Source organism: Vanessa atalanta, chromosome Z (assembly GCF_905147765.1).
Source record: "Vanessa atalanta chromosome Z, ilVanAtal1.2, whole genome shotgun sequence".
In the NCBI taxonomy this organism is placed as follows: domain Eukaryota; kingdom Metazoa; phylum Arthropoda; class Insecta; order Lepidoptera; family Nymphalidae; genus Vanessa; species Vanessa atalanta.
In genome coordinates this window covers 11316120-11341292 of record NC_061902.1, presented here as the reverse complement: position 1 = coordinate 11341292, position 25173 = coordinate 11316120, and the positions used below count along the sequence as shown (strand labels likewise).

Genomic DNA, 25173 nt, shown 5'->3' with positions numbered 1-25173 from the left:
CTAGAGTTTTAGACTGTAAAAATGCACTCCATCATAAAAAAGCAACTATTCGGTCCTTATAAACACAATAATTTTTTTAAAAAATTATAATGTTTTTGGAATAATAATAATAATATTGTATTTTCATATTAGTGTACATATAATATGCCTTTACATTCAATTCTAAGTTCTTTTTTTTTAATATATGACGAACATTCATGCAAACCTTATAAGTATAATCATCTTAGATAATGAGTAAGCGCTGTAATAAATATAATTTATTTTAAACAGAAGCATAAATCGGTATTTCCAACAAAATGGCGACTTGTGGTAACGGCGATCACCCTGATCCCTTGGAGGTCGTAAAAGTCGTCCCGAAGGAATATTTAGCAGATCTCTAAGCATTATGACCACCTTACTGCGATCGCCAAGCCCTCTGCCAAGGTTGTCGATTATGGCTTATGAAAAACGCAAAAAGCTAAGGCCCCTAATTCTTGGCAGCCCTGCTATTTCTAACCTGCAGTAACGTCGGTACAGGAGGTGCTTAGAATCCCCGGCAGAAACCATTTTACAAACACCGACGAACTTGGCAGTGGCAACTTTTAACAATCGCACACTGCCGTCGCCGAAGAAAAGATCATCGAACTGGAGAAAGCACTAAACAGATCACACTGGGACATGAAGCTGGGCAAACGAATCGTTTGTAAGCTGAAGGTAGGGAAATTTGGAGTTGGAGACCGAAATTCTCAGGGCCAGATGTCAGCTGACTTCACGGTGTTTGTCAAAAAGGCTATAATCCCATATACCACATACGCAATTATACAGAAGGCCGAGGAATACAACTAACCACTATGCTTAGCGTTCGTAGACTATGAGAAAGTTTATTATTCGATTGAAACCTGGGCCATGCTGAAGTCTCTTCAAAGGTGCCAAATTGACTACCGGCATCAAAATTCGAAACCAATCCAACTCAAGAGAGACGTAAGACAAGGAGAAGTTATATTTTCGAAATTGTTCACTGCTGCTTTGGAGAATGTCTTCAAGATTCTGGACTGAAAAGGATTTGGCATCAATATCAACGGTCTATGTACTTGACACAGCATTCGGCACCATGCTCGGTGAGCTCAGCAGTCTCTCAATGAGTAGGTGTAAAAGTAGTACTAGCGACTCGTAGAACTGACTACCGTTGAGGCAGAAAAGTTCTCGAGTGGCTACCACGAAACGATCTTTGAAGGAAGCCTTTGCATGCTGTAAACGTCTTCTGGCTTAAATGGTGATGATAAACAAATTTGTTGAACTTTCTAACAAATATTTATCTACAATTCTCCTTCAAAATTTTTTTAAATGCTATATTTGACTAATTGAACAAAAGCCTTTAGGTGAATATTCATATTTCTAATTATACATAATAATCTATATTTTTATGTGACAGTCCTGGATTAAAGGCTCTACTGATTTTAGGACAGATTACTTTATAATCTATAGTTTTATCCGTTTTATCTAATCTGTACCTGCTGGAATTGTATCGCTTGTCGTCAACATTACGCATGTCACAAAATTTAAAATTTACTTTCTTAAAACTTTAGAATACTTTAATTGAACGTAAATATAATTAAATTATAAATTAATTACTTAATACAAAAAAATGTATACTTTAGTGTATGAATGTTAATTATTTCTTATGAATTGGAAATGTATGTTCTTTTCAAAAACATACTACAAACGAGTTTGTTTACACTCTCCATGTAACCGTTGTCAACTGAATAAATTATTTTATAATTTAAGCGTGCTAAAGCTCATAGCTTGTTTGTGTAAACGAAATATTCATTGTTAGGTGACTAGATAATTTTTTTTTATATCAAATTGTAAAAGTCTTTTTTAAAGTTACTGCAAAAACTACAAAATGAGGACTATTCCGAAATGGGTAAATAAAATTCACGAAGCCGATAAAATTGAATTTTCAAGGTACTTTTCATTTAAATATAATTTATTCTTAGCTTTAAATATGATCCCATATATTATTAAACTATATTACTTAATGCTGAAATTAAGAAAAAAAAATTGTCTATTTAAAAGCTTACACTTATTCAAGATACCAAATCTATTAAAATAACTAAGGCACAAAATAAATGTGCTACTTAATAAATAAAAGGAAGTATCAATTTAACTGTGTAATTATTTCAGTTAAAAAAAATAATAAAATAATCAATCTTTTTAGTGTTCATGCGATATGCTTTAGTCCAGATGGGACTCAATTAATTGTTGGAGCAGGAGAGAAGGTAATGGTGTACGATCCTAGAGACGGAGCCCTCGTTCAACTTTTACAAGCTCATAAAGGAGCCGTTCATGCAGTTGCATACTGTAACGATGGTAAGAAATTTGCTAGTGGGAGTGCTGACAAAAACGTTATAATATGGACATCTAAAATGGAGGGTGTTCTTAAATATTCGTAAGTAATGTTTAGATATTTATTATTATGTATACTTACATCACTAAATGGAATTGATACAGCAATTATATATTTCATATGCTGTTTGTATATTTTTGATATTATCATAGTACTATATCTTATGATGTATTACTTTATGGTAACGTTGCAGACATATAAACTGTATTCATATTAGAAAAACTGTTAGACCTCGAGATTCTGTTTGAGATATATTTTAACATATACAATGATATTGATTATTTTTATAAAAACACTGACAAATATTCTTTATATATATTTGTGAAGTAAAAAAAAAACAAATGTTTCTGTATCTGCAATGTTAATTCATGTTTCTAGGAGCCTGATGAAAGCTCAAAAATAAAATTGGAAAAACGGTAGTTCTTGATTTAATATAAATAGATGATAAAATAGTATCCTTCGTTTTGTAAGAGCCAAATACAGTGATATGTACATAGAACATTAATCATTCTAACAAATGAGCTTTTCATACACTTGAATTCAATAATGAAAAGTAACCTATTCACCATTAAAAGCATTTTCAAGTTGGGTTGTCTTTAAGCAGGTGCTTGGCCATCATTAATCCTGGATATCATCAGTTCAACGGGAAGATGATATTTCAAACCAAATGAAAGCATTATTTTTAAAGTTTAATGTTTCAATTTTTTTACAGGCACAATGAAGCAATTCAATGCTTAGCTTATAATCCAGTGACATATCATTTGGCATCATGTGCATTATCAGATTTTGCATTTTGGTCAGCTGATGTAAAAGCAGTTCAAAAATATAGAGTCAATGGTCGTATTACAAGCTGTGCGTGGTCTCCAACAGGACAACATTTAGCTATAGGATTAGCGAATGGAGGAGTATCCTTACGCAACAAGGTAGCCATCTTAAGTATTTCATTATTTATTTACATTACTTATTAGTAGGGCTACGTGCAAGCCCATCTGGAGATGTACCACCCTCTCATCATAAATTTACTACCTAATAGCAAAGTTTTGTTGTGTTCTGGTTAGAAGGGCGAGTGAGCAGTGTAAATACTGGCATGAAATCCTAGTTCCGTAAGATTGGGATTCCCTAGGATAGGTTGAAGGTAGATTGCGAATATGGGGAATGGGAATTATTGCTTTCATTGCATATATCTATCAAGAGTGTGTTATCATTAGTTGAATCCATTCCCAGTCCACCAATGTATAAAAAAAATTATATAATACTCAATTACTATATTTATTACAGTTAGGTGAAGAAATACAGAAAATAATACGAGATGCTGCAGTCTGGGCTGTCACTTTCTTAAAACAAACTCTCTTAGTCACTGACTGGAATGACACTTTATCTTTTTATGATATTCAAGGTCAACAAGTTTTAAAAGAAAGAAATATAGGTATATTTATATTTCATAAAAGGTTTTGTCATTTATCATTTGTAATGGTAAAGTATGATAACATCCTATAATGCTTCCAGAGCTATCAGCGTTATCAATAACAACACTTGGTGCTTTAGTTTTGGTGGGTGGCATTGGAGGTTGGTCAGTGCTAACTTCTGAAGGGGTTTTAATAGTCTCTACACCTGTTGAATGGGTGTGGTCTGTAGCACCCTCAAATTCTCAAAACTCTATGGTATTTATAGCTTTCTATACATAACATTATTTTAAAAAATTATATTTTATTTATTTTCATTAAAATAAAGATTAAATAGTGGATTAAAATTGATCATGAATGTATTAATAATTTTATTAAATAATGACAAACATTTATTTAATTTTATAGGCAGTAGCTTGTCAAGATGGAACGTTGTGGTGTTATCAAGTAGCATATAGTACAGTACATGGGTTGTACCGTGAACGGTATGCCTACAGAGAGAACATGACAGACATAATCATACAACACTTAACCTCTGGAAATAAAGTTCGGATTAAGTGTCATGATAGAGTGCAGAAAATAGCCATCTATAAACATCGTTTAGCAGTAAGACTTGTCATATTCTTAGCTTTAATTTAAATTACAAGATGTACAGCATAGAACTATTCTTACGGTTTAATAGTATACTGTTATAATGTTTCAAGGGAGAAGATATTAATAATTACCTAATAAAGGTTACATTTAATTGAAAGTATATATATATTTAGTTGTCTGTATAATATAAGTATAAATATTTTAAAATTGATTTATCCATTTTATTTATTATCTAAATGTTAAATTTTTAACCATTCTTTTTTATTCATAAAAGTAATACTACAAGTAAATGATAAAATTCATATTATAGTATATAGTTTTTATAAAATTGTTTTATTCAAAGGTGCAATTACCAGAGCGAGTAGTTGTGTATGAACAAGGAGACTTGGAAGGTATGCTCTACAGAGTTAAGGAAAAACTCATACAAAGGAATGAGTGCTCACTATTGGTTGCTACCAGTGAGGCTTTACTTATATGCCAGGTAATAATTGCTTAGTTTTCTGTTAATGGTATAAGTAAATTTATATCCCTGGAAGTCTGTAAAATTGTATTCTTCAGTACGTTTAAGTTACTTTCTTTTAGTTAATTGATAAATCAAATGTATATATCTATTTATATATTTATATGTAGTGTTATTCATATATTGCGTCTCACACTAGTTACTTTCACACCAAAGAGGAAAATTTAATTCCTGTCATTTTTTCGTAAACCTCAAACGTCTCCTTTATTTAGAGCCATTTTTTTATTATCATCAGAGTTTATTCAGAATTCATTTCCGTCAATATTTTTAACGTTAATTTCAATAATTTAATCATTTATTTTATTTATGCTTGCTATTACTTTGGTTCTCTATTTATTTAAACCTCAGCTTGAGTTATTGTAAAAAGATTTTATGATAATATTTGAATCTGTTACATAAGTAGTTAATTTTATATTATAATATAAAATATCTGAAACATTTTTTTCTACCTTTTTTCAGGATACAAAGCTTTCGATGATTGGTTCAAAGCTACCCAAGTCATGGACAGTTCCGGCTCCTATTCGTTATGTCAAAGTAACAACTTTACAACTAGAAGAGGTTTTACTATTAGGATTGTTTAACGGGCAAGTAAGTGGACAGAGAATTACGTTACAATTTTTATTTTTATTACAGAATAAATATTGATTTGAAGCAATATGTAAGGACATAATGTCTAATACTTAAAGTTAGGCCAGTACAGTATATAGGCTCTCTTTACTATCACATTGCTGACCGCCTACCTTTTTAATTTGTTTTGTTACAGTTAATTTGCTGAAAAATACGAATTTAACACACATTACAGGTTGACCACCCTTGTGGTCGAGTAGTGTGTACACCGGTTTTCATGGGTATGCCACTCTGAGGTCTCGGGTTCGATTCCCGGCCGAGTCGATGTAAAAAAAGTTCATTAGTTTTCTATGTTGTCTTGGGTCCGGGTGTTTGTGGTACCGTCGTTACTTCTGATTTTCCATAACACAAGTTCTTTAGCTACTGACATTGGGATCAGAGTGATGTATGTGATGTTGTCCAATTTATAGTTACTAGTTTTAGAAGTTTGTGAAATGACTTGAGCATCAGTTTGAACGCTCAAATACCCATAAGCATCATAAGTTTTGCTGTTTTATTATATCTTATGTCTATATATTGCCCAGACGACTGATATAATCGACTTCCATTTAAATTTAAGTATATGAAGATAGGAATCGATATTATTCGCCGATCAGAATTGATATTTAGGCATATTTTTTCGTGTTCATGGGAGTATAAAATTAAATCTCTTCTTTTGTATTTCATTTTATAACTCCGGTGTATAGTGGATCACTCGTTCAGTCCAAATACAAATGAATGGCCCGTCAATTCATGCCAATAATCTTTGTGGGTTGTTACTTAAAATTTTCAAATCACATGGTGTAATCCTCTCATAGAATTTTACGTTGACGCTTAATTTTAACTAGGCGATGTAGTTGGCATAAGAAATGTTCTGGTAGTGTTGAACTTCAACTGAATTATTTTTAATTTAAAATAATAATGGAGATTTAGAGGCTGAGAATATAAAAATTATCAAGTTAGTTCGAAGCCTGTATAAGTTATGTCATACGCACGAAGTCTTCGTCAACTTATATTGGACTTTGCGCAAGTTTGAATAGAATACTTCAATCGAATACACACCGATTTATTTTAATGCACGTATGCACGTTTTATTAGTAAGTATATAGTACTAATAAAACTTTATTTTTAAAACTATTAGATATTCCATATAAAACCGAATTTTACTACGAAACATAAGTCTTCTCTTATATTTTAATGAAGTTCAAATAAATAAAAAATGAATAAGTGTTCAGACACATGTATTATTGAAAGAAAAACAAAAATATTTTGATATATTTGTTTATATTTTACTAACTTTAATGGCTAGAATGTAATTTTATAACTTAAATGTAACTTAAGTGATTAATCCTGTCCATTTCCAGATATGGCAAGTGGAACCAGCTAGCGGGGTAGCTAAGGTAATCCTGCAAAGTCCCGGCAACGTCCGCTGCCTGGACGTGAACGCATCGCGCAGTCGTCTAGCGGTTGTCGACGAGGCGTCTGTTTGTCGCGTGTACAGCTTGACGAATGGCGAACTTCTTTATACGGTACTATTCTTCTCGATATCCGCCTCTATTTAGTATTGAAACTAATTACTCTTATTAATTAACCTTGTTCTCGTTTATCTTATAAATAACTAGTCGTTTCATATGAGAAGACAATGTAAAATTTAAATTACTCTTAGGGTTTTTGTTATTAACGAACTAATATCTTCATAAGGATCTGATAGAAGGAAGATCTAGAATCTACGTCTGGTCGTTGTATTTACTCATAATGGAATTATTTAAATTGCTAAAAATTGACACCGAAGAATGACATTGTTAAATGAGTTTTCGGATTAAGTTAAAAATCAATACATTTAAGCGCTTTCGTGCACTCGATATAACAAACACTGCATTCAAATGACGACAAAAGCAAAAAGAATTTACGAAACATATAAGAGTAAATTTTAATATATACATAGTTTATATTGTATTGTATATGTGTAGAAGGCTTTCACGATATTTTAAAGACGTAATAGAAATATTTGAATATCATTATATATAACCTTGTACAAAGAGCACATTTATTAGTAGGATAGGTAGTGATTCATTTTACACTAAACATACATTTTCCCGAAATATGCTTGTACGCGCGTCCCAGTCTGAACAAAGGTGATGCAACACTGCGATGACGTCACTAACCCATCCTGTACACCCTTCACTCCAACTGCTAGCACTCAGTGTTTCCAGACCAAAACCTAAAATAAACAGTCGTAGAAATTACCCTTAGTATGATTCAGCTAGTAGTAGACGTAAAAGGTCGTGCTGTAAATCGTGATCATCCAGTCATTCTTTCGTAAGACATCTACATATTATGTGTCTGACACACAAACTGAAAATTCTTAGTTTCGACGGAGATCGAATATTGGACCGTAGCCCTTGTTTCCTTAGCAGAAATAGCATCTTGAGTAGAGTTGCCTGTATTCAATATGCTATGCGTCTCTAAAATTCCTTTTTTTAAATTCTGAATTATCGAAGTCATATTTGGATATATTATATTAATAAAATAACTTAATTTCAAAGTTTTTTTTTTCAATATTTTTTATAATAATATAAACAACCACTTCTGCCAATGAAATCGCTCTAACCGCAATACGCATATCGCATCTATTAAGCAGGTTCAGCTTTCTTTAATAATATTGTTCAGAAAATCGCCCGTATTTAACTCACTATCATATTTAGCACACTTCGTTTACTTTTCGTTTTATCTCGCTCATACTCGTTGTGGTTACTACTTTGGTGAATTTTTATGGTTTTCCTTTATAAGAAACACAAAACTACTGCTTAATGAAGGCCTTCATTTACTTCTTCTTCTTGATCGTGTAAGTCTTGGAATCATCATAGTATTGTTGAGGTAAATTTTTTCGAAGTTGAATATAATATTTGCTTTTAATTTCACTACCAAAAATGACAATTCACTGACAATGTCCGAAAGAAAAACACATGCAACAGAAACGAAAATAGAGAGAAAGATAACTATTATTATTTAATTGTCTATGGTCATATGTCTTCAAGCAGTGTGTGATTTTCATAAACACGAGTATTTACGTGTTTATGAAAATCACACACTGCGGGCTAGTCTCCGTTGAGAAAAGCTGCCGTGGATGAAATCGGTCATAAAGACACTGTAGGTGTTGATCAAGACACCAATGTATTTAACTTATACTATTTCAGACATTTGAAAGAAACCATTTAAATGTAAACATATCATTTTAAATACTCCTTATGTTGTACTCCGTTAACCAGAGAGCTGGTTAATTTTTCTTCCAGAGAATCGATATTGCGATTGAACGAAAAATTGCCTTGTCCTTGTTTCTATTATTATTTCAATATATTAGCTATTTTTGTAAAAATTCATATGTATGTTTAATTATTAAAAATTATATATATTGTCATGAAACTGAAATATTAATTTAGATTTATTTATAGGAAGAAAATGTAACAGCGGTATCTTGGAATTCGTGGTGTGATGAACTTCTTTGTCTCTCGGGCGGTGGACTTTTGTCTATAAAAGCAGCTCACTTCGCCGCCGCCACTCAACCTTTAACCGGCTCTGTTGTAGGATTCCAGGTATTGTGACAACATTACCATAATAGTGTTTTGAATTTTCTTAATCTTATATAAATATATATAAATACATCTATGCAAAATTAGATTTATGGAGCTTATTTTTTTTTTTAAATATATACTAATTCTGAGAGTTTAATTCTAGGGAGGCCGAGTATTTTGCTTACAAGCGAACTCTATGCAAACTGTAAATGTACCGCTTTCTCATGCCGTGCACCAATATATACAACAAAAATTGTTCAAGTAAGTAACTAGATAAAGGTTAATATCCTAGTTTAATAGCCAAAAAGTTAAATAAATCCATTTGGCAATAAATTTAAAATTAGAACGTGATAGATATCTATAATATTTCTTCGTATAAATATAATTTTTCTCAAATTTAGTTTTAGATAAACATTTAACTTTTTTTTCCATATCGATCAGTGATGCGTATGCAGTAGCTTGCTTGGGTGTAACGGCCTTAGATTGGGAGCGACTCGGCACTGCAGCTTTGGAGGAGTTGTCCTTCGAAGTGGCGCGTAAAGCGTTCCAGCGCAGCGAGAACATTACTTACCTCACACTCATTGATCAATTGCAGGTAACATAACATACAATCCAATAACTTGTTTTCTGGCATGATAATTGTTATTGTATTAATTATCATCATTATTATGAGATACCCTCACATCTTAAATAATCGTAGTGTTCTGAGTTCTGAGAGTTTAATGGTGGTCACTATTTCAATTTTTAGACTACAGATAAACACGACACCAATCTTTTTTGCCACATAATTTTATTTTCAGTAAAATTACGAATTCAAGTACGAATTTTCACTACATGGTGACGTTATATCAATGCACGTTTATAATTTATTTTATAGAATTTTGATTACGATATTGTATCCTTATAGGAGCGCATCGAAAACGGGGAGAAGCATGCTGTTATAGCGGGCGAGGTGGTCGCGCACCTCGGACGATACACAGAGGCTGCACGCATATTCCACAGTGCGGCGAGGGACGACCGTGCATTAGCCCTCTATCTCGATTTACGCATGTTTAATAAAGCGCAGGTAAAAATACTGCTATTTATCTGTGCACTAATTTCTTCGGTAAATTGAATTACTTTTTAATATTTATTTTAAACGTTTCTTTTAACTTGATACATAAATATTTTGATAGGTTTATTTATCGTTAATTAATTATTTCATAACTACGATTGAAGTCCTTACAGCGCATTTGTAATTCAAATTAAATTTAATAAAAATAAAACATTATATGTTGATGCAATTATAGCTTTTCTTTTGTAAAAGTCATTTAAGTATGAATATACGTTTTATTATTTACAAATGCAGATTTTTTGGTAGATGTACTTAATAAATGCAAATTTATAATTAGCAAGGCAATTAATGTTATCTTTACAGGAGTACGTGAGTGAGGGTGATGGGTTAACGAATCTTGCGCGTCAACGTGCGGAGTGGGCGCGCCGAGTGAACGAGCCGCGCGCCGCAGCTGAGATGTACCTCGCGGCGGGCGACGTCCAGAAGGCGGCGAAGCTGCTCGCTGAAAGTGGACGACGGGATATGTGAGTTAGATACAAGAAGTGTAATATAATTATTAGTAATTAACAACATGGACGACTTTAATTTGTCGTATCTGAACACTACCACTTTCTCGGATTCGCTTATTATAAACTTATACATCGGGTGGCCGTTGATTAGGAAACAAACGCGAATAATCTTGCATTGGTTAGGTATGCATATGGTAAGTTTTGTTCGAATACGAGTTTCCACCAGCGTCCTTTGTAGTCGTTTTATTTCGATTTCTTTGAAATAAGTTCCTAGTTGTTATACATTTTTGAAAAGCTAAGAAAACGGTTATATTTTTAAAATCTGCAGGACAAGTTTCATAACGATTTTTTTAGTTTTTAAGGCATTTTTGTGGAAAAAAAATCAAAAAAATATTGAAATAATATCTTTTTCCGTCTCGAATTTTTAAATTTGGACGCATAATTACTATTTTAATATTGGCAAATATTCAGTGTTTAATCGTTTTTATAAATCAGAAGAAAAAAATAGATTTTATTTGATACTTTATTTAAATAAATTTTTGAAGTTGCATTTTTGACTTATATTGAAAAAAACTAAAAAATGTGATAATTCAAAAATGGTTAACTTTTGCATCATGCATGCATTGCATGCATGGGGGTTTAAATTATCGCAAATAGTCACCCCTATCACCTCCTAACGGGAATACGTCGAATTACCAATAACCCTGTATAGTACTGAAGAATTGTAAATACCGTTAGATTGTAATCTATCTCGTGAGATTGTATACTGCCGAAATATTGTGAAAGGTGATTAAGTAACACAAAATAAAACGTCAAATATGACTATAGTTTATGATATTTCGGTTAGGTTAGCTTAGAGTTTTTATAATTTAACTTTAATAAGCTTCGGTAGATTATAATCTACCGAAAAGTAATGCGTTAAATTGCTTACAATTTATGTAACGGTTCACAATCTTTCTACAGTTAACAATTTTGTGAGATAGAATATAATCTAACAATAATGACAATTTTGCGGTGACATATATATATTTTAAATTATTAATTATTATAATTTCACTCATATTTGCATAACATGAATTGCAAGATCATATTTTTACCAACATTATAAGCAATAACTTGTGTTTATTATTATTATTATTAAGCATTTTTCTTTCATATCAATTTTTTTTTTTTAATTTATGGCTATATTAACAATTTTGTTTCCTATCATAATAATACAGAATTAATATTCGTCTATTTGTTTTCGATTAATAGGTTAATAGAGCTTGCGAGAAAGATGGATAAGGGTTCAAGCGAATCTCTCCGTCATGTAGCTGAAGCCTTAGTCGCTGTTGGGGAATATGGTACTGCCGGTGATGTTTACCAGAGACTTGGAGATTTTAAGTGAGTTTGAAAAATCATCTATCTTTGTTAATCAATAGAAAGTTATTCATTTTAATTATATGTGTAAGCCTATTTAGTAAATGTTTATTCGATACAATAATCAAAATTTACATAAGTGTAACTCAATATACATGACAAAAAAATATTTCCTCAGTATCATTAAAAAAATGTTCTCGGCCGAAACGTTGCTCACGACTTTGACTTTTAAATTTTACTCATTACATTCTCCTTCAGGAAAGTCGCTCAACTGGCCGTTATAGCAGGCGAGTGGTCCCGAGCATTCAACCTCGCTCGTGAACACGCCGACTGCAAACAAGACGTGTACTTGCCGTACGCTCATCGTATGGCTCAAGAGAAAAAATTCGTTGAAGCACAGAAAGGTACTTTGAGTAATATTACTTTTTTAAAAAATTGTTGCCTGCGCAACGGGCTTACACAAATCTCTACGCTTTGTGAGAGCCCGTCTGGGTAGGTACCACCAACTTTTTAGATATTCCACCGTCAGACAGTGTACCCTGTATTGTTGTATTCCTAATGAAGGGTGAGTGAGCCAGTGTAACTACAAGTACAAGGAACTTAACATCTTAGTTGGTGCATTGGCGATGTAAGGAATGATTAATATTTCTTACAGCACTAACAATATGTAACGCTCACTTTACCACACTTAAAGAGCATGGAAGATCGGTTTTGAATAGTGGAACAATGGATATAGGAGTTACTAGATCAATGCAAAGCTTTACTTGTGCGCCGACTTATAAAGAAACAGAAGGGCATGAACGTTAGCCCTATACGGCCATGTAAATAAGTGTTCGGTTAGTAGTGATGCAACTGTTTTCGAAATGGAACGTTGAGTATTCTTCAATAATAATTTTAGGATGGATGACCACTCGTAGTAAATGTTAAAATATCAAGGCGAAGGCAAATATAAAAATATCTTGAACTTTATTCAAAAAGTCATAAAAGTAAAACCTTCTTCAAGAACGCACTAATCGGCAACAGCGCTCTGTTCAATTATCTATCTATAAGGTGTTTAATTAGAGGTGATATTTTCCTTTCCAGCGTATCATATGGCAGGCGAAACAGCAACTGCCATGCGCGTCTTTAATGTACTAGTGGGGAACGCTGTAACTGAAGAACGGTTTAGCGACGCGGGCTACTTGCACCACTTACTCGCATCTCAGTGTCTCGACTCGGCTGCGACAGCGGAAGGGTATTCCATAACTATTAAATCATATGAATTCTAATCGATACGATAAAACACTACATTGTATCTCTCATTATTCCTGTAAACATATTTAACGTATCAGTGTAGTTCTAGATACCAAACCAGAATGTTGTATATATCTTTGAAAGTACTCAATTCTTGTCAAAACGCATATTTTACTTAAAATGTCAGGATTATATTCATACAAAGTTTAATTGATATCATGTGATAGGCAAACAGGCAATATTTTATTAATATTCTTGGTTCTTATGTCATGTTATTATTTTTTATGTTTAAACATTTATCAATATGTTATCAGGGATCGCGATAAACTGCTGCACCAGTACAAGCAATACGACCGCCTGGCTCGTATCTATCATGCCTACGACGCCGTGCATCGCTGCGTGCACGAACCGTTCTCCCTGTCGCAACCGGAGACGTTACTCAATGCCGCACGTTACGTCCTAGCGCTGCTCGACGGGGACCCACCTTCTGGTGTCTCTATGTTGTATCCTTTATCATATTACTGTCTTGCAACGTGATGATCATGTTTTAATATCCGATTAAGATAATTATGAATGAAGAAATAATAGTTTAACTAATAATTTATAATAGGTTAAATTGCCCATAAGTACAGTATCATACTTATTTCGTAATTTATATGTTTTGTAATGTAGAAACAGTTTCGGTTGTAGCTTCTCACTTGGCCGTAACGTTATATAAACCATATAAAAACAGATATGTATATATTGATTATGCGATTATTCCGCATCTTTATAAAATGATGCATAAAAAAGTTTTTAGTTTATTCACACACGGTTATCTTCTGTTACCTACATAGGTTACAGGAGTTTTCGAACGAAAATAGGCATTGCAAACTGTTAAGATTCCTTAAAAAAAAGAGAGAGTTAGTTCACCCCACTACTCACAAGCGATGGGATTTTCAACTATTTTTGCATACTAATATTTGGAAATAATTATCCTCCACTAATATCAGTTGCTTATATCTGTGTTTGGCTAAACAAGCTAAAGTCCTCAATGCCAATACGCTGGCTCGGCAAATGTTAGATAAAATTTTAGGTCTGCAAGTGCCACCCAAATTCCAGGTAAAATATTTTCATATTAATATATTATATGTCCAGCTAATAGCGAGCATGCGCTGCAATGTCCTTATTTTCTGTAAGCAATTATGTGAATAGTCTGTCACGACATCCTTTGTACGTTGACAGTATTATGTGAAAACGATAATGCTCACTACACAAACAACAAATCTTGTCTGAGGGTTTTTTGGTCTCCGTGTTGCCCATAGATTGGCATGGCATAATAAATATTAACCGCAATATATTAAATTTCCAATACAGCACCAACCTTAAGAACTTAGATGTTATGTCCCTTGAGCCTGTTTTACTAACGTTCGAGAAATGTCATTTTAGATATACTTTGACAGAGTTCCGGTCTATTCTCTTAGCTTGGAGTAAGGAACTATGATATATTCGGTACTAGCGACCCGCCCGGGCTTCGCTTGGGTGCAATGCAACTAAATATACTATAGAATGTCTATACAGTTCAGGGCCATATTGGTCTATATTAAATGCGTAATGTATTTAAGCTACTTAAATAAGCCAATATTTCTCACAAAAAGTGAAGGATCAAAAAATCGTTATTGTGGGTCAACCTTAAGATATAGTCATATACCATTTCCGACTTTTTTGTAGACCTTTTTAAAGTGTAAATTACTGTACTACATCGTTTTGATCTATCTCGCAGGGTTCAGCCAGCGTTTACAATGTAAGCGCAAAAATTGTGTTTATTTATGACATCACATTAGACACTTTAAAATGATTAGTGTTTCTTTACTATATTATGCATGTATAATAAATATAAACCTTCCCATTACATGAATATATTATGTTATCTATTAAAAAAACGCATTAAAATCCGTTTCGTAATTAAAAAGATTAAAGCAGACGTAGGCTTGGTTTTATGCTATGTCGTTAAGATATTTTTGAACAATTCCTCGGAATTATGAGTTAAATAACAAGAGTTCGTGTTTGTTTAAAATAATTTCAAGCAATCTTATCAACGACAATTTATTATATCCCATTTAATATTTACTGTGAAATCCGGAGCACATAAACTGAAAATTATTTAAAAAATATATTATATGTAATGTATAAATCCTATTAATAGGCAACCACAAAAAAGGCGGTATAAATTAAGCCAGTATATATTAAAATCCGATTTTTTAGATTATTTATCATTACTGCATATTTTACTATCACGTTTACGTATATCGATATTTATAAATCCGAACAGTTCTTGCTTTGTACCGCCATCTGTGTTACATTTTCTGTATCTCTGAACGTTTCTCTATTTAATTATCTACCAAATTATTCGGTAGATGGCGCAAATCCAGCAGTATTTAATTCGAACGATTTAGAAAAGATGGCGATACTCAATAATTTGCTTAATAAAAAATAAACGTATCAATTTCAATATACAGTTATTTGCTTAAGGTCAAAGATAGGACGATTAAGGATTTACAAGGGAGAGCATACAATTCGTTACATTATTTCTAATTAATAAAATGGGATTGAATTAGGGGGGGAGGAGGTGGTGATTGACAAAGACCCCCCCCCCCCTCCCCCGCCAGACGTATTGATAATTTAAAAACCTTCACGTCTTAACTACTACAAAAATCCTCTCTCATTAGTTATTTATGGTTGTTAGGAAGGTGTGGAATTGTTGATGCTAAAGAGCGGTGGCGTTACTGATACCAGCGGGGAGGAAGACGTTGTCCCGTTGTGCTGGCGATGTCGTCGGCACGTACCGCCACTCGCAAATCAGTGTCCACGATGTAGACACAATTTAGCTTACTCTTTAGCTACACACGGTAAGTTCATAAAGCGAACCAATTAACCAATTCGTTGCCGGTTCAAATTGACAAAATATTAAACATTAATCTTTTAGAGGTTCTACCGCTGGTTCAATTCGAGCCCACAGAGGGCATCACCGAAACGGAGGCGATGGACCTCATCGAACGCATGCCCATACCAGAAGTCGAGAAAAACCAAACAGAAGGTGCCGATATTCTACGGATAGATCACGACATCGACTATTCGGACCCGTTCCTGGATAAAGTAGAGGAGGTTAGTCGTTTTTCTAAGAAACGTGTAGTTGAAATAACCAATGAACTTATGATATTAAAGTGAATAATACGAATAAAATTAATTATACTCATGCGCATCACAAACACGAAAAATATTAGCAAATTAAAGAAGTGTAAAGATTTCCTTATATGTTGGATGTTTTGGGGTAAAATAAGTAAAGTAGTAGAGATAGTAGAGGTGACCGATCCAAATGGACTTGCACAAAACCTATGACTAGTATTTTATGTGTAAATAAAAAAAAAACAGAAATGTTAGAGAATTTGTATTTATTTAATTTAGACTGAATTCACACTATTTTATATTAATCATAGATCAAGAAATGATATAAAAATATAATATATATAAATTAAGAATCACACTTACATTCTTAACAGTTTATTTATGTTCGACATTTAGATATCCATTCTTTTGTTTACCTTGAAAACTAGTTACGATGAGATGGACTTACTGACTGAACTTGTAAATATTTCGACGCGTAAAAACACGTATAAAAGAAATCCTCGACACTATATATTTATAATAAGATATTTAAATAACAAGTCTTGTTTCAATTATAAGAAGATATTTGAATTTGTTAAAAAAATCCTTAAGGCGGCATACGGTAAGATGTAACGATCACATACGGCCGGGTAGACAGCTTCTATCGATACTGACGGTATTATTTATATAGTTAAAACTTGTTATAAGAGTAAGTTACAACTCATTATTTTAAAAAAAAACAATAGTTTTTTTTTGTTAAATTATACTTACACGACTGTAATATAAACGATAATTATAACAATTTACATTGGAATACATCCAGGATAGATATATTCACTCACAAATGCAAACCCGTCCACGTTAAATCAATTTATTTGTAATAAATTAAACAAATACAATCTCATTTGTATTTTATTTTTTTGCTGTCTTTACCCTTAATCGTCTTACGAAAACATCGTGTAACCACGAACGTCACTCACTCATACTAATGCGCGCCGATACTAAATTCAAGTAGAGGGGCGCGCCTTCAAGAGTGAACTCCAAATCTTAAATTATATATGAATAAAACATAATTATGATAACTAGTATCGCCTGGTATCGTAATTCGTAACACCTTTTAAATGGCATCATTTTCTTTTCCAATTAGTTAGTATACGTATATGTAGATATTCAATTTATTTAACGGTTTCGGAATCAAATTACCATATCAATCGTCGATTCCTTTTTCATACATATTAAACATTATTTTGACAGGAAGATGAAGGTATTGTAGAATGTAGTCGGCTCGCGCTTCTTCAACTCAACCCAGCCTGCACGGTGGTGGTGAGACGCGCACCGCTACCACCCCTCTACTACCGCAACATGCTGCCCGAGCTGCCGGTCACCACCTGTCCCTCCTGTCATAACGTATGTATAATAACCACACGTGTTTCTTTTATCTTCTTTTACATATCTAATTACATACATGATACGGACAATTATTGACAATTATAACGCCAGATTGGGACGCAAAAGTTTACAATCCTTTTTGTCCTGTTTAATCAACGTAAATTTCTATAGATTATTTTATAATTACCTCTTCCGTAAGTTTATTTATAAGCCTTAATATTTGAATGAAAAGGGAAATTAAAAATGAACTTACACAAACACAATGATTTATTACACGTACACATATGTAAAACACCACGTACACCCACATAAAAAACTATACTGTGAGCGAATAAAACGAGAATTTCTAATGAAAGATAAAAATAGTCTAATGAAAGAGGATTTAATAGGATACATTCAGTCGTCATCAAGGTGCAATTATGGAAAAATATAATATTTACGTAAAATAATTGAATATAAAATAATTTGAACTTTGGTTTTACGGTCGGTCTATTGAAATAGATAAAACAGAACATTTGCGTTACATTAGAATAAAAAAAAACGTGTTTCCAGTGACGACAGCAATCATGCGAGAAGTATCGTACAATTACAATAATTTCATGTCAACGTTCGATGTACAATTACGTTAGCAACATTGCACATTGTACGAATATATTTAAACCTATACTAGCAACGCGACCCGGTTTCGCACGCGTTCAGTGATGGTCTACATTAAACTTTTATAATGATGGACAAAAATATATAAAAAAAAAATTTAGTGGTGTGTAGTTTCAAAAATGTCTGTATGTCTGTTTTCCTCGTAATTTAATGGCCTACAACTTTTGAAAAAAAAACAAAACAATTTCCTGTAAGTAATGAATATATAACCAAAATTAAGGACAATAATATATTTTTCTTTCTAGGTTTGACCTTGAAAATAAAATATTCACTTATTTAAATATATTAGGGTTCAGCGAGTCAAAATACATTTGCATTCAAACTTATAAGAAAATTAGCTAATTATTTCGGAATGATATCCTTTTTATAGGCCAGGTGTGTCGCTGGCGTACGAAAAACATTTTACCAAAGCTTCATCATAAACAGATCAATAATTTAGAAACGCATAGAGGACAATCATACAAACATTCATTTTAATTTACTAATAAAAGGGAGATTAGTACATTACAAGCGAATAGGTTGGAACGAAAAAAAAGCAACTTGATACAAAATTAGGTTTGCTGATATGGGCACTTAGTGTCGTTGATTGTATGTCATAGAATAAACAAATTTGTGCAAATTTCATCTTATTTTGATTTAATAAACATTTTTAAATCCCAACTTTTTAATGAGGTGATGAGATTCTAAGAAAGTTCATATAATTAAAACCGGTTCAAGTGCGACGCGAATTCGTGGAGAAAGTTCAGTACTTTTAATATTAAGTGCGAGTTTAAAGGTTTGATGTTCCATTTTCTTTTTAAATCATTAGTGCTAATTTATTGGGGAAAGAAATGAAGGAGTATCTGGTCTAGTCCGGGACTGATGCTGGACTGATCCTATACGTTTTCAAAAATACTTAATTCTAAATAAATTAATCTTTCATACAATTTCAATTTTGTTTATTTACTTACGGTAAAATTACGCTTATGATACGAGCTGTCTTTGAGGTACGTAGCTCATACTGTGAGTTCACGTTTACTGTGTTTCTTTTATTCTCGAATGAACCGTGGTTAAGTATCACATTTTCATGAAATTAAAATATTATAGATGTATTATTTTAAATTACCGATTAAGATTTTTCTTCAATTCTTGTATTAAAATAAACTACATACATATAACATATACTTTTAAGCCATCCCGGGCCGTTACGTACAAATAAAAAAGGCTTATAATAAATTAAAAATGAACCGTATATAATCATTTGAAGAGTAGAAAAAATAATTTACAAAAGACAATGTAAAAGCTATTTCAAAGTAGTCTATTTATAAATCTTTGTTGGAAACATATTGGCACGTACTGTTGACACCTTTGAAGGCAGAATAATACCTGTCCACGTTTCTGTTGTGTTGTTTTAATAATAAGCTGCGTACCATATTTTGACACGGTAACCTACTTCGTAAAGTTAAATTAATACCATATAGACTTATTTAATATTATGAAATGCTTACATAATTGATTATCATAATTTTTATTTATGAATCAGTTCATGGACTGTTCGTGTAATATTTTAGAAAACGAATAGATTTGATTTGAACGATTTTATATACAAGCAAAGTTCAAACATGGCAACTCGGTCGTACTAAATGACCTTAAACGACAATAGTAGATTTAGGACTTAAAAGGCAAATTCGCAAAACGTAACAACTGCGAGAGATGGAGTATTTAATGTGAGTACTGTGATGAAAAGTCGTTTTTAAAGTTATTCTGAGGTAATAACTAAGCACCAGGAACTTACAGTGGAAAGCATAAGAAAAATCAATGCAACTTAAGTGGGAGAGCACTTTCCTGTCAGAGATCAATAACAGAATGTTAAGGTCCTCTGGCCGTCAACTGACATGGATTAGTAAAATTTTTTGCCTTCATCGAAATTTTGATAATAATACCAGGTGTGTTAAGGATATATTATATCGGATCTGAAAATGGATGTAAATGAATATGTATATTTATAATATTTTTTCGGATTCAGATACGCAATTATTTAGGATTATCCGGATAATTTCATTTACCGACATAATATATATGCTTAGCAATTAGAAAAAGGGAAATACAAATAATTTCACGATTACGGTAACGATTTTACCTTATTATTTGATCTTAATGACACTATGCAAAATTTTAATAAAGTATTTTTTTATCGGATTCGTTTACGGTTTTTGACAAATTTTTATTTCGGATATTCGATTGTTTCGGTTACGGTCACAGAGCTCTATAACATCCCTGGATTATACGTAGATAACCGTATTCTTCACTAACGAATCTCACTGTTGTTTTAAAGCAAAAGAGGAACGGTCATAGAGTAAAGAGATGACGCCAAGTGTAACGTTGTTGGAAGTAAACTTTAAAGTGGGAGACGGTAATCGTATGGGCAGACATTTGCATAGAATCACGCTCGGAGCTCCACATAGTATCGTAGACAATGAGTTTCTAACTACGACACAGTACATACTAGACATTTTAGAACTATTTTAGAACAATATTGCATTTTAAGCAGATTATTTTTATATATATTACATACACAGCAGTGATATTTGATTTTAAGTAAAATATTAAAGGTACCGAGAGTCGAGAGAATTGGCCAACACATTCGCTTGCCTTTACACCTTATAGCACGTTGCCTTAAACTCTTAAGACAAGTTAAACATAAGAGAATTCCAACGGACATAAGTACGAAAATAGAATGAAATGTCATTTTCGTACTTATGTCATTTTAAGCACCTATTTGTCCTAACGAAAGAAATTATTGCAATTTAAACAAAAGAAAAATATAATATTTATGTTCAAATATTTTTTTCATAAATTTGTTTTGTTTTTTTTTTAAAGCTAATATTTACGTACTGTATTTCGTTTTTTTTTTAAAATGTTCTTGTTGAATCAAGCTCGGCAAATATCAAGGCAAAAGTACAGTTTAAATAAATAAACGCCTTTTTGTTCTTTTTGTTGAAATAAATGCATGTAACTAGTACTGAAATTTTGATCGAACGTTCGATGTGTTTGATATCTACATTTTTATTATTTATCATTTATTACGATAAACACGATCAATTTTGACGTATTTTTTTTCACTACATAGTATAAAACGAAGTCGATAACCACTGTATTTTTGTCCCTGTGTATTCTTAGTTCTTTAAAACTGCACAACGGGTTTTGATTCAGTTTTTTTGAAAAGATAGAATGATTTAAAGGAATGTTTATATGTATAATACATGCATAATATAGTAGAGAAAAACTAATCATTTTAGAGGTTTCTAATGTGAAGATTCCACTAACCCGCATTGGAGCGGCATGGTGGAATATACTCCTTCTCCTCAAAAGGAGAGGAGGCCTTAGCTCACCAGTGGAAAATTTACAGGCTGTTAATGTAGTGTAAAATGTGATGTAAATAAACACATTTTTTGCGCTTACATTGCAAATGTTGGTTGAACCCTACGAGATAGTAGAGCGAGCAGTATTGTACACCTTATAAAGGTCTACAAAAAATTAGCAATGGAATTTGTTTTGATTTTGAATCTATTAGGTATAACACACAATAACCATTTCTTATCCTTTACTTTTTACGACAAATAATATCTTATTTAGGAAGCAATTTTAAGCAATACAGCATTAATCCATATCCAATTAAGTACCTAAAATGCAAAGTGCATTTAATATAGATCAATATTATTGAAGATATATAAATAAATTTTATAATATATATTTTTGAAGATATTACAGAATTAAAACGCAGGATATAGCGGTTTGTATTGTATATATCAAATGTCAAAAGCTGTGAGCATTGAATATAAAGACAATCTTTAGTATATTTATGTATTTCACCCGTGCAAAGCCGGGGCGAATCGCTAGTGAAATATAAAAAAAATCATATCGACATTTATATTTGATGCCGATAGTAATAATTTTAAAAGTAAGTTTTTATTTTATTTTCCTGAGCGTATATCGAAAACTTCGATCATCTTGTGACATTGATAAAGTAATTGTAAAATATATCAATTATAAAGGCTAATTGAATTACATTTAAGCGAATTTGTGACCTTATAGAATGACTGTTTAAAAGTGTTCCCTCGTTGTACAAATACTACATTGAATTTGAAATAAATTTGATTGAATGAAATAATTGTGTTATAAAACGTAACAGAAATCATTAAAATAACATATGTTACATAAATACTTATAAGTTACACGTAATTAACTTTAAATATTAAGTTACCTAATAGGTGTAACATTTTTCAGTTCATGATACGTCTAAAATCGAAATAACTTTCACAAATCTTTTTATACAGTTAAGCTTATCGTCACTTATTAAGATCATACTAGTTTTCGACGCGTTTTAGGGATTGCTTGTCAGGTATTTTTAACACGGCTTATATATTATTCTGATGTAGATACTATATTATTGTAATGTATCATTAAAATCTATTAATTTGTATTTGCGTGAATGAGCAACAAACATCCATACATACAAACTTTCGCGTTCATAATATTAATTTTGTATAACGTTAAACAGAAATTAACTATATATTTTTTAGTGTCTAATTTTCACTGTGAGAGCCGAGATGGGCAAGTGATTAGAACGCGTGCATCTTAACCGATGATTTCGGGTTCAAACCCAGGCAGGCACCACTGAATTTTCATGTGCTTAATTTGTGTTTATAATTCATCTCGTGCTCAGCGATGAAGGAAAACATCGTGAGAAAACCTGCATGTGTCTAATTTCAACGAAATTCTGTCACATGTATAATTTTGATAACCAAAATGAATAATTATAAACAAAGAACACCTTCGTGATATTATTATCAGTGTGTAGGAAACACACACAGACATCCGACTACAACACATACCACTACATACATACTTCGTACATTTATCATGAAACTCGTATCAATCCTTTTCATAGAAAAAAGTCGTAGTATCTTTTGCGCTAATAGATTATCCGAAAGATTCAGTTAAAATCCTTTCTAATCATCCATGAAACAAATTTAAATCCACACAACGGTATCCTTTTCAGTCAATGTAATAAAGCAATAACCATGAATAAACTCTTTTATGAATGCAATTGACATTGTAATTACGGGCGCGTCGAACGTAACAATACCTATTGAATTTGCAGTTGTTCTATATGGAGGACTACGAAATACAAGTAGTTACGAAGGGTCACTGTCCATTCTGTAGACAACCGTCACAAGAAATAAGGGACTTCGAGGACAGTAGAGAAGGCTCGTTGACGAACGACATCGAATCGCCGACGCCTCGCAGCCCCAGCAATGGAGACGTCACGTGGCAATAATACGAATAATCGATTATCGCAACTTAGAATATTTTATAATGTCTATCTCTAAGTTATGATTTATCGTTGATTTCAAGTTTGTTAATGCGTAAGGATAAATAATATTTTAGTGTTGTATTTTTTCAGCACAATAAATAAAAGTAAGTACCTGGTAGTTATACAGCAGCCTCATTGCAAACTTAGTGCATTTTTCTGAATAATTTCGTTCGTTATTACATTATATATTAATTTCCGCAAAGTTTCACCTGCCCTCTATTTATGTCCGTGGAGTAGTTTATAATATAGTCAGTTTATTACTTGAGCCAACGGACATCAAGGATTTCGTGTTGACAGATTTTATATTCAAGGGGTTCAGTACAAAAAGCATTGATGTATTGATAATGTCTGACTGTATTTTGACTTAAAAAAATTAAGTAGTTTTTTTTATTAATAAGCAACATCATCACTGTTATATGATTTAGCTGTTAAACATGTGATTATGATGATGAAGTCGTGACTGATTACCGCTTTGGCCAATCTCAAAGGAGACCAGCTCACTACGCAGGACATATTATAGTAAACAAGTGTGTGTACACACACAGGTGAACCGTCCCTTCCCCCACTCTCACTATCCGATGAGACAACAAAGCCGATACGAAGGGGAAGAATTTAGGCGCAGGAACAACGGCTTTACGTGCTCTACGAGGCAAGGGACTGTACAAGAAATGTGTATATACACTTTGAACTTCCAGGCTCCGGGCAGTTAACGACTATCTTTCAATAGAAAACCCTATATCTTTCTAATAGCCCGACCTGGGATTTGAACCCAGGTATCCTCCGGATATTCGACCTCAAGCTACTACACCGACGAGACAGTTATTATACATATAACATTCATGTACATATATTTATTATTTTAAATTTTATAATGAAATACTGTCAGTAATGAGTACCCTTGACATTTGAGTGGTAGGTACACTGGTTGCAAATAATATTAAGTCTGTCTTATAATAAAATATAAATGTAGATATGTCTGTTTATCAATATTATTTTCAATAGTTAGACGTTACCGTTTTATCGTGTATCGTTTTATGGGTAAATGAGTCCGTCTTAGTCTACACTTTATATATATATTTTATTTATATATATTATATTATATCTTAGCGTTTATTAAATACCATATAACATATTTTTCTTTCTTATACAAATATGAAATAACAATGAAATATTAAATATTTTAAATACTTCAGAGTCACGAATATGTGTTTAGATATGTAATAATGTTAACTGCGATTTAAATAATTGTCATCAGTCATGTCAAGCGTTAGTCTCGCTTCCTTTGCCTTAATGAAGATAGTGTTTGTTATTATATGTTCCTTCGCGCTAATTAAGATAGTACTCGCTATAATTATGATACACCAATTGCAATTTCAATTAGGTAAATACTA

At 32.3% G+C, this 25173-nt stretch overlaps 1 protein-coding gene across 1 annotated transcript; it reads left to right on the top strand.

The window, feature by feature from the left end:
* The first annotated feature begins 1882 nt into the window (after window positions 1-1882).
* LOC125075967 (intraflagellar transport protein 122 homolog) lies at window positions 1883-24589 on the top strand. Its single transcript, XM_047687856.1, has 23 exons — window positions 1883-1944; window positions 2198-2428; window positions 3099-3309; window positions 3665-3812; window positions 3893-4047; window positions 4198-4395; window positions 4727-4864; window positions 5363-5491; window positions 6874-7038; window positions 8962-9102; window positions 9245-9342; window positions 9523-9676; window positions 9989-10147; window positions 10499-10659; window positions 11899-12027; window positions 12262-12407; window positions 13087-13237; window positions 13551-13739; window positions 14229-14337; window positions 15962-16124; window positions 16202-16380; window positions 17635-17787; window positions 23570-24589. Exons 1-23 carry the CDS (start codon window positions 1883-1885, stop codon window positions 23744-23746), a joined length of 3546 nt encoding a protein of 1181 aa, XP_047543812.1. The 3' UTR covers window positions 23747-24589.
* The last annotated feature ends 584 nt before the right edge of the window (window positions 24590-25173 follow it).